This window comes from Sebastes umbrosus, chromosome 8, assembly GCF_015220745.1.
Source record: "Sebastes umbrosus isolate fSebUmb1 chromosome 8, fSebUmb1.pri, whole genome shotgun sequence".
Taxonomy (NCBI): Eukaryota; Metazoa; Chordata; class Actinopteri; order Perciformes; family Sebastidae; genus Sebastes; species Sebastes umbrosus.
Window position 1 is genome coordinate 17,694,791 of NC_051276.1, and position 11,176 is coordinate 17,705,966.

At 42.8% G+C, this 11,176-nt stretch overlaps 1 protein-coding gene across 1 annotated transcript; it reads right to left on the reverse strand.

Annotated features, from left to right (window-relative positions):
* Positions 1 to 2,327: 2,327 nt before the first annotated feature.
* LOC119493455 (hyaluronan and proteoglycan link protein 1-like) lies at positions 2,328 to 10,925 on the reverse strand. The gene is made up of 4 exons (XM_037778751.1): positions 10,628 to 10,925; positions 5,589 to 5,933; positions 4,278 to 4,577; positions 2,328 to 3,940 (listed from the first exon to the last, which is right to left on the reverse strand). The coding sequence occupies exons 1-4, from the start codon at positions 10,716 to 10,718 to the stop codon at positions 3,651 to 3,653; spliced, it is 1,026 nt and encodes a 341-aa protein (XP_037634679.1). The 5' UTR covers positions 10,719 to 10,925; the 3' UTR covers positions 2,328 to 3,650.
* Positions 10,926 to 11,176: the final 251 nt, after the last annotated feature.

Genomic DNA, 11,176 nt, shown 5'->3' on the forward strand with positions numbered 1-11,176 from the left:
CTCCTGTGAGTACATCCCAGTACGAAACACACAGGCATCGTAGCTTCAACAAGAGAGATACGTCACTTTGTATGTGTAGTCTTTCTAATTACTTATTTTCACAGTCTGATACTTCAACAGTTTTACGACAAACTGCGGCTTTCTTGACTTACAAAATTATCTTTTACATTGACAAACGTGTGATTCATTGCACAATTCAAACGGTATCAAAAAATGATGTGTCTCCCGCCGTTGAGAACACCTTTCCACTAGATTACCTACATCAGGGCACAGCTTAGTGCTATTTGTGCAAGAGTTTGTGCTTGCCTAACCCCTAACACCCACAGGGTTTATTGTGTTTATTGGTTTATTTTCATTGAATCTTCCTTTATGCAAATTTCCCTATCAAAGAGGCATTTGTTTATTATTGAAGAGGCATTTTCTTCCCATTATTATGATTTTTTTCTTCCTCCAAAGGGGGGAATGAGGTAAATTTTGTATGGAGTAAGCAGTGCAGCGGTTTCACCAGCAGGTAGTGCTATCAGACTAAGCCATAAACCTGAGCTTTTGTCAGCCCAATACCATGGAAAAGGGTAGATATTTCCTTTCCTTCTGTAAAGCACCCACACAACTCAACTCTAAACATAATATAAGGAATTTACACTGAATTCTGTGAACCACAATCACGCTCTGTAGGACATCATCATACCAGTGTCCCATTTCCAAAGTGTTGCAGTGTCTTGCACATACATCAAACACTTTTGAAAACCCCATCAGACATGCTCTACAAGCCTCTCGGTAGACAGACGGTGCATTCAGGGGGAGCAGATAGGAAGTGGCAATGTGAATTATAGCAAACATATGGAGGAAGAACTGGATTAGGGAAAAGTGAACACTTACTCTGAAATGGCTGATACTGCAGAACTGTGGACCTGCATAAGTATATCACACTACAGCTTTTTTTAGTCAACAGCATGGCTGTAGGTAGCTCCTCTTGAATGTCAAATACTTCTTCTGTCTACATTGCGGTGCATAAAGAAAGCAGATGAATTCCCTTGGTGCAACAACAGAAGCTTTTTGAGTACATTACAATGCACCACTATTCCCAGAGCGCCTCCTAACACAGCGGTGACTTGAAGTCGACATTGACACTGCCGAATAGCACAAAACACCGTTACCAGGGTAATAACATCAAGCTGGTCGATGTAATCTTTATGTAAGTTTGGGCTGCTGTGGTTTTCACTGTGACTGCCCACTCTGTCATTAGAGTAAACTTGACTCGTGATTAAAGGCGGCTCCTGGGTGCCCCAGCAAGAGTAAAACTTATATGGTTGCTTCATGAAATACAGATGTCTCATGGGTGATCAGCAGAAAGAAACCTGGCCCTCTCAGCCCAGTTCTCTCTGGGATTTAACAGGCTTTCTTGGTTTGTTTTGGAAAGAAAACCCACCCTGGCTCCTCCTGATTCCTTGGGTTTGTCTGGCGTTTCAGTCTGAGTCCGATACAGAGTGTACATCATACTGTAAATGATCTTGAATGGTCTTTTCCTGTTGCTTAATCTGGATACGGTTTGTGATGTAGCATTATTAGACTTGCAACATCTCATTGGTTGAAACCACAGAAGCGAACAAAATGAAATGCTCGGCTCCTGCAAAATCATCAGCAATCAGACGGTGGTTGTCCACAAGAGCCGCAATTCACAATTGCTCATCAATTTAACTATCTGCTTCCAGCATAAACAAACCCAAAGACAAAGTAAAGCTCACTTTATGCCAGAGTGCAGAAACAAATGTTCTGTGCATTTACTTCAAGTGTGTAATAGTATAGTTTACTCCTCAGATTGTATTTCAGCATCATTATTAGACTTTTCTATGCTAAAAGAAGTGTGAAAAGTTCTGCAAAATCTCTCTGTTTCTTCTGTTGCTATCTGCTGCAGCGTCCACAGAACAAAAAGCTTGGTTTAATGTTTTTTTTTTGGGGGTTTTTTTTTACCATCACACACATTTACATTTCCCTTCTGTATCAACCTAAATCTGACCCCATTCCCATGCATTCCCACAAGCACTCTTAAGCACTGTGTTACTGTTCCCTTTGTCTAACTAAGTGGTGAGCTGGCAGCCTGACACTGAATAAAATAAATGCCAAAGAATAAATAAATGTGAGGGGAGTCTAATCTTAAGTCTTCTCAACGACATGGGTTCATGCCAGATCCATGGCCCCTAATTTGGCAGCTTAAACAATACTGTTTAAATCTATGCTGAAACCTCTGTATGTTCACGTAATGCATGTTGATTTGGTTCCAGTGGAAATGAAATGTTCATTGTTGAAAAAGGGACAGTTTCAAAAAAATATTTAAAAGACGTATTCTTTATTTCAAACTGCTTTGTTGAAAAAGGTACATGGCGATTGGAACTTTTTTCATGCACAAGTGTGAGACATTTTTAAGTTTTGCTTTCACAAACAATGCATCCCCATTTCAGCACATGTAGCCTGCAGTAAGTACCATATGTCAGTGCCCAGGGGTTAGAAAAAGTAAAACACAAAATATAAAATAATTTTGTAACTGTAAGGGTGCTATCATCTGGGTGTGGCCCACCTGTAGACTACCAGCTCTGTATGTCCAAAACATGCTCACTGTGGTGGTTTTTGTTGGTTTTGATTCTTTATTCCCAAACATTTATCCAGATCCAGTCACTACAGCATGACTATCAATTAATCCTTATTAAAGAGTGGTCGTCAGTATTACCCAGGTCTTTAAAACAATAGAGTGCTAGTGGAAATTTACCTTTTACAGCTCATAACCTCAGTGAGATTGTGGATTTCAGCAACACATTTGTTAGTCGTACTTGTAGTATGTTTTGGAAAAGGTTGTGTTCGGGGCAAAAGGGGAAGATCTGTACTTAAAACAAAAATACCGCATAAGGTTACAATAACAAAACTGTCTTTCAAATTGTAATTGGGAGATCTAATGGGAGCTATCAATGCAGAATAGGTCACAGTCCATCATTTACATTCATTTTCTTGTTAAACAGTAAATTTGATCACAACTCCTGCAGTTTAAGATGTGGAAAAAAGAGCTTCAACTCTTATTAGAGATTAGAGAGGGATCCAGTTGAATACTTACTGCAATATAACATGTACGTATATGGCGCGACAGTGGTAGTTATGTTCATGACTCTGTAATCAGTCTAAGGTCTTTCACTGATGTGATACTTGATGAATGCATAACCTATTACATTGTTCCATTCTTTACATACATTTTAAAGTAGCAAATATCATCTGCACGTGAGCGTATGTGCTCTAAATCATCACGTCTAATCATTCTGTGGAAGACAAACTAAACTTAGATCACGTTTCACAACCATCAAGTTCTTGTCTCTGTCACATCACTCATATATTAACACTGTTGCCTCTTCCCCAACAGTCTGTAATATTAATGGATGCACAGTTTGAGAAAAACAAAACTGAATGGCTACAAAGTATGTTGTCATTCGTTGCATATGGCAGTACAGTATTTTTTTAGGAGTTAAAGAGGATTATCACAGTTTCAGAAAGGTATTGAGCTCATGCTAGTTAAGATTCAAAGCTTATCTGCATTATTGTTGGTTTTTATTGGTTGTGGTTGTTGCTGCTCTTTGGTGGTTATGGCTTCCCTACTCCTACCTACCGCATCACTGCTCATCCTTGAAGCAGTAGACGCCGTACGACTTTTGCAGCTTGTCTAGGTATCCCATAAAGCGCACCGCAGCTTCGTTGGGACTGCAGTTCTTGCGGGGCCTGGAGATGGGGTAGCGGACACTTCCGTCAGCCAACCAGCCGGCATCGCAGCGGTCGTAGCCTTCGAGCTTCCAGGCGGAGTACATGTGGCCGACCTTGGCAATCTCTGCACCGTCGTCTAAACATGCCTGCACAGCCTCGTCAAAGGTCAGCCTGTCGGGCTGGACCAGCCAATAGAAACGTCCTGACAGCAGAGAGATCAAAACAGATGGTCAGGGGAAGAACTCTTTTCTCAGCCCAGTTACACCAAATGGCGTATGAATGACACGGTAATTTGTAAGTCATTTTGTGTGCAATAACAACGCCATTGTTGCTTTTGGCGTGTCATGTATATGCCATGTAGTCTGTACTGAGTGCAATGCAAACGCATCTGCGTAGATATGTTACGCTCAGAGCTAGTGATGTAGACTACAAAGTGAGAAAGACTGCTTATGGTGTGCATGAGGGGAGGTGGATGGGTCCAACAAACACAGGGAAAAAAAATATTCAAGAAAATGGATAAACAAATGAAAGAAACTCACCCTTGAGTGCAGAAGCAAAGCAGAAGACGTCATAGCGGCTGTTCAGTTTGTCACGGCTACCATAGCTTATGAGGCCAGGCCCGTTGTTGCCACCGCAAGGCCCTCTGGGTCTGACGACGGGATAATGCACTGTGCCGTCACTCAGCCAACCAGCATTGCACCAGTCCAGGCCGCCCCTCCAGGCCTGAGTCAGTTGATCCACGGTGGCGACAGAAGCGTTCTGTTCCAGACAGGCCTGCACAGCGTCGTCGAAGTTCAGGTTGTAGCGGCCCACAGGGGAGAAGTATGGGAACACAACACCTGGGCGAGGTAGAAAAGATGAAATGAATATGATAATAGGTCAGCCATCAGTCTGTGTTTAGTGTTATGTTAGTGAATGTCCAACAGCTCGTAAAATGTCGGCAGTTGTCTCCAGAGGCCAGACTTTGCTAACTCAGTTCTGCTGCATTAAACATCAAAGCAAAGTACTCTAAACTGCTTTAACCGCATGGATCCAACAAGAAGTAGTAAAATAATGATTCAAAAGTGAATCTACGCATCAGTGCAATCCAATTCAAAAGAAATATGAAGGCTGACTTAATTGCAGAAATGCTCTGACAGTGACTCATCATGTTGCCTTCCTTATGCCAAGTTTTACCTCAATACATTATCAACTGTATTTCGTGATTACCAAAAGATTTTTGCAGATTTGAACAGCTGTATCAAAGAAGCACAGTGTTAATATTTTTTTCTCAAATTGCATGTGCGTGTCCAGCCTCCACCCAGATTAATCCCTCACACATGTGAGAAACTATCAACAAACGGTGGGTGGGAGCCGCCCTTTGGTGCGGAGGAGCTCTAACACACTGCAATGATTTAGCTTAGGGATCCATGTATTAATATGTTGATAACCATAACTTGCATGAAAAGCAGTCTCTGTACGGCACATTTTTAAAAAGAAGACAATTTAGTGATTATAAAATCTGACGAGTCAGTCAGATGTGTGAGGATATGGACCGGAAAAGATGGAAAATGTGTTTGTGTTTACTGATGTTGAACAGTATTCAAATGTGATCATAGCTGAATCATTACAGCGGTTTGGATAAATCCACACAAGCTGTCTATTCTTTTCTTTTTCTTTTTCCCACAAGAAAAGGAAATGTGGATGTTTTCAATAACTAGAAACAAAAACATTGTTGAGAAATATGATTAATTGAGGAGAGGACACATCAAATGACTGGCGAAAGAGCTCCCAATGTTATCACAGCTGGTATATTAACGGCCCATCCCTAAGCTAAATTTCTAAAAAGATATTAAAAAAACAGGATTTACCATCAAGGACAACACCTTGCACATCCAAGTGAATCTCTTGAACGGTGTCTTCCACCCCGTTGATGATCTCACAGCGGTATTTTCCCGCGTCGTCCATGGAGACGTCAGTTATTACTAAGGAGGCGTCTTCATTGTCGTGTTCCTCCAAGAAGACACGCTCCTCGAAGCTTCCGTAGGTCTTCTTGTGGAACCCCATTGAGAGCAGCACATCCTCATTCAGCGCCTCATCATCTGCCACCTTGGTCCATTTGACTCGGATGCCGACGTTACCAAAGGACATGGCGTCTTTGGACAGCAGCCGGCAGGGCAGGGTGACGTTAACGCCCATGTCAGCAATAACCATAACTGGAAAAGAGAACATAATATAACCTTATTTGGGTTTGGTGGTGGGGATTAGGTTTATGATACTTGGATTTATACTGGAAAATATGATGTAATGTTTACATACATTAGAACTATAAATTTACACATTGATTGTAGAAATGTTCGTGCTTGGCATCAAACTGATGCAGTCTGTTTGTGAAAATACCAAAAAAGGGAAAAAAATATCTCCAAAACTGCTTTTCCCCCTTTTTATTGGTCTTTCTTTTTTGAACATAATTGTTCAATGGCATGTTTTGGCATGTGTGTACTGTACTGTACAACACGGGCACACACACAAAAGCTTTCTCTTACACAAAACTATCAAACAGTCTGGGTGTATCCTATTTGGTTTATTAGATACAGTGTTGGACAGCAGCCAGTCTTCAGCCCCTGGAGCCAATCGTCCTCTTCAGTCTCCTTCCTGTTCCTGTCAGTCCTGGCACTTATAAACCTTTGGCAGCATTAAATCCTCAAAATGAAGTACTTATCTTTCATCCGTTCCATCTAATTTGTGTAAAGTTTATCAGGCACCAAATGAATTACAAGAGAAGTAAGCAGATAATATAGTTTATGCTATACAAAATCCAGCTGTCATCATTAGTTTTTCTTACGTGCATTTCCTCTGTTCACTCCTGTCCAAACTAGGCCACCCTTTAACCCCCAATGGCAGGTCATTTGTGTCTCACCATGGGTTCCCACAATCTCCCTGACCTCCATGTTTAGACCTCACAGGGCTTGCTTAGTTAAAAGGACCCCAACCAGCAAGGGGGCGGCCTGTGCCAGGCAATAATAAGCACCAGATGGATGGATGTACACGACCTTTGACCCCCACCACCACCACAGGTACAGCCTTGGAACAATCAGCCTTGTAAGTGGAGTCAAACTCTGCAATGCACAGAACCTGTAAGATAATATGGTAATTATAACTGAGTAAATCAACTGTAGTTTTAGCTTTAAGTAGTCTGCAGGCTGGATCCTGGTTCAGTGCCATTGCCATGTCTAGTATTCACTAAAAAAAATCCTTGCTCTGTTTCTGATTTATTTCCTTCCCACTTAACTCAATATGAAAGAACTGTGTATAAACCAGTCTGTCTCTACTTTCAGATTTAGGGATATTGAGTGGCCTCACTTTGAGCAGCAACACTAAAGCCATGACTCTCTGTGTCACTGGATCCCCAAAAAGGGAAAACGTTTCCCACATGGGCAATACGGGAAATAATAGGAGCTACTGGCTTTGCTGCCTTCTGCACGGATCAACCCATCCCCCCAACACACACACACACACACACACACACACACACACAAAGCAGTGACACTGAAACGATTTCTAATCAACATCATGCCAAGCTGCCCCAATCCTCCATTCTAACCACACAGTAGACGCGTGTCTGGACTCTGTTCAGTGGTGCTCAGATCATTAGTATTGAGCTCTCCTGCAGAAGGATTTTATTAGCAGAAACACTGCTGACAGACCTAATCTACCTTTCAGTCCATCCGTGTGCCACTTTTCCCTACATTTTTTTAATTTCTTTCATTAGTCTGCAAACCTTCTCATATATACAGTATGTCAGAGACTCACCACACCCAGGAGCCTCACTTGCCTCTCGACTGGTCAACGAGATGCCAGGTATTTTACAAGCTGGGAAACACCCTTTTCACCGCTGCTAATTACTCATATTCTTTGGAAGTTTAAAAGCAGTCTGGACAAAAGTCCTCTTTGCCCGTTCTGTCAGCAAGGAATGACTCACGGCTTCGCCGTGCCTCATAAACTCTCTGCATGGGTAGCAGTTGCATGAAGTGCAATTGAAACCTGTGGTGCTCATCAAAAGCCCTGGCCAAGGTGAAGCCACTGGTGTCGTCAGCACCAGCTCCCCAGATGTGATGCCAGCTAACATGTATACCCTAAAAAATTCCCAAATTTCTAAATCTTACTAAGGAAATTAGAGTAGATCGAATAAAGGTGTTCATTGTGCTGTCTTATGGAAACATTGTTGAGACAAAAACCAACTGCTGGATGTGGTTTGTAATCCCGAAATGTGAGATCGAAGGAGGGGGTTGATTGAACATCACAGTGCCAACATAATGCAGAGAAAAGCTTGGAATGAATGACTGTATGCATACTAACCTGATAGATCACTAAATGAAAGCACAGTATAGAACTCTGTCTCTTAGACGTATCATATATTCTGGAGCAACCTTGAAAGTAATGGTCCCTGCGAGACAGTAGCAGCCGACAGAGAGGCAGGCATGTTTAAAGTAATTCCACAGTCTTTCCTGCTCCTGCAGTTACCAGCAGACATTCTCCCACGGGAGAATGTGGCCCCGACCATGTGGGGCACACTACGCTCATAAAGCAACAGCCTGTTGTGTGTTCTTAGCCTTTCAGGAAGAGAAGGAAGCCTTTCTGCTCTTTGTCGCACCTCACCCACATCCTATTTATATAAGGCTCTCTGAGGTCAAAGGTGGCGCCAAATTGTCACATTTAACATCGAAATGGCTCGTCAAATAATTCTAAACGGTATCTGAAATCTTTGTGGAGTGCAGCTGGGAATTAAAAGACAGCAAAGTAAGTAAACGAATATGTGTGCATGACAATAAAAAAGCCCCAGAGCTGCAGCCAAGACCCACTGCCATTTTATGACCGAGCACAATTCTCCCCGACTCTGTTAAAGGTTGTAATAGCAAGTGATTGGAGCCATCTGCTTCGTCTTAACACCGAGCTGTAAATTAACAACAATGTTACAGTGGTCCAAGTCTGCTCAGTGACCTATATATTCTGAAAGTACAACAGTGTAATTATGCTGTTAAACCCCTAAGCGTAATTTCCATTATTGGGAGAACAAAATGTTTAATAGGCTCAAATCCCCTTCTCCTCTATGAAGGCGGTCACTGCGTGTTTCTATCAGTGTGTGCCACAATGTGCCACACCCTCTGACAGAGCAGATAGATATGAGATGCTTCGCAATATCCCACGGCTTTGTTCTCTTCTGGCTCGCTAGTGTCAATATGGAGAAAGAATTAACAAGCACAGCTGGGACAAACGCAGCAGGGCCAACTCCTACACACTAATTCCAATAAACTGCTCTCTGTCATGCAGAAACAAGCAAAAAAACAGTGTGGGTGTGCATCGCTCACATGGGTATCACACATATGCCATTGTGTATTAACACAAATGCAAAAGCACCAAACATGGCTCCATCATCTCATCTATAAGTGCATTTTCAACGCAGCCCCCAGCTCCAGCCCCATTTCCAGCCAAGCTCCTTTTTTCCCACCCAGCCCTAGCAACGGGGCCAAGCCTCAGTAACCAACAACTACAGTGAGCATTAGACTTAACAGACTATTACCTCACAGGGAAAGACAGAGTCATTTGGCTGCTGCTCAGCACGGGGCTCTATACGTTTAGCTGCGGGTCATTAATCTTAACTTGGCTTCTGTCAGGCTGCCTGTTACAGTGGCGGATTTCCAAAAGCTCCCAGTGCCAGAGTGAGTCAGTAGGTATAAGGACGGGCAACGCCCCGTGAACACACAGAGAATACACGTCTCATATGGCCAATAAAAGCTATGCTGTATGGAACGATGATTAAGCTGGCCTGAGCCTAGCCAATGCTTTTACGTCATGCAGACAGTGAGGTCATTTATAAACACTGTATAGACACTCTCCTGTGACATCACTGGCTAGTGGGAGCAATCCCAATGTTTGGATAAAACAGCATCATCTCCTCCCAGAGTGAAACTATTCTCCCCGCAGACAAACCATTTCCTCCCGTCTTGGACGAGAGAGAGAGCTGAGACACTCATAATCTGACATCTCCTGAGTCAGCGTGCACAGCTGCTGAAAATGCATTAAATATCACTCATATAACATGAGAGCTTCTGCTGCTTTTTCTTTCACACACAGTGGTAGATCTATTCTGGTATTGCGGTGTGTCATCCAGTGTGAATTTGAATTATAACAGCCTCACGATGGAGTGCAGGTGCTCTCTGATAAGACGTCTTTCTATGAGTTTTCCTTTTCTGTCTGCTACAGGAAGAAGAAGACAGACAACATGACAAAAGGTCAAGACTTTTACTGTGGGAAATTCCTGACTATTTTTGCACTCTAGTGAGAATTTACATCCAAAAGGGGACCTGCACTACTAGCCCAGTTTCAGCCACTGAGGCATGTGACCCATTTGAAGAGTGCAACCAGTAGTATTAGTGGTGTGGTTTTCATTCAGTAGCCCGGGCAGTGAGCCTCTGTGTCAATGGAAGGCTGATTTACAGTTTTCACCAGCCAGTTCATGCTGTGGTGGCCTGTATGCAGCAAGTCAATGGTGAGTCACACTGTGTGTGTGTGTGTGTGTGCGTGTGTGTGTATGTGTGTGTGTGATTTACCCCAGAGACGCCTCTTTTACCTACTGCTACAAAGACCCTGTTGTTACATAAAGCCTGAGCTGTGGTACCACTTTGCTCCCACAGCTCATCCTCAAGTTCTTCTTTTTTTTTCATGCACAGTAACATTTTTGCACACACACACACACACACACACACACACACACGCACACGCACGCACACACACCCGCACACACACACACACACACAAAACACACACACATGCATTCACAAAAGGTGGTAACAGATAATCACCTACACTTATATATCAAACTTTTTTATGTGATTTTTTTTTATCTTACCTGTTACTTGTAGGGGAAAGTCCGTCAGCTGACTGAACCCACTGCCAGCCAGGGTCAGGGAGATTATGGTGATGAACAGCAGACTCGTCATTTTCTCTCTTTTTTTTCACACAAAGGGCCCTGTCCAATAAAAATATGAATATAAAACTCAATAGTAATGTTGAGGAAAGCTATAGAGTCAAATTAACAACTTTTCTTCTGTTTTAATTTTGATTCATCTAGCTGTCCCTCTTCCTGTCTGTCTTTGTGCAGCAGCCGCCTGTGGTGCTACTGGAAAGTTTGGGCTCCTCAGAGGTCTAGACAAGTGCCTTTTATTGTAGCCTTACATGGTCGAGACCACTCCCCCACCCCTCAGCCCATCACCATGCACAGCTCTATACTGGCTCCCCTTCACCACATCATTTAGGAAAAACTCCCTCCTCTCCCTTGGGAGCAGGAGGGATGCAGCAAAGCTCCAGACAATTAACCTGCAGATTATTATCCAGAATAACTGTATATTAAATAGAAGGGGAACTATAATGACTCCTATATGAGGAATGCAATACAGTA

Excerpts from the sequence above, each read along its gene's own strand:
- LOC119493455 (XM_037778751.1), bottom strand. The coding sequence starts at position 10,718 with ATGACGAGTCTGCTGTTCATCACCATAATCTCCCTGACCCTGGCTGGC. Across the intron at positions 5,934-10,627 it reads CTTTCCCCTACAAGTAACAG|TTATGGTTATTGCTGACATG; the intron begins GTAAGATAAAAA and ends TCTCTTTTCCAG. Across the intron at positions 3,941-4,277 it reads CTTTGCTTCTGCACTCAAGG|GACGTTTCTATTGGCTGGTC; the intron begins GTGAGTTTCTTT and ends CTCTGCTGTCAG.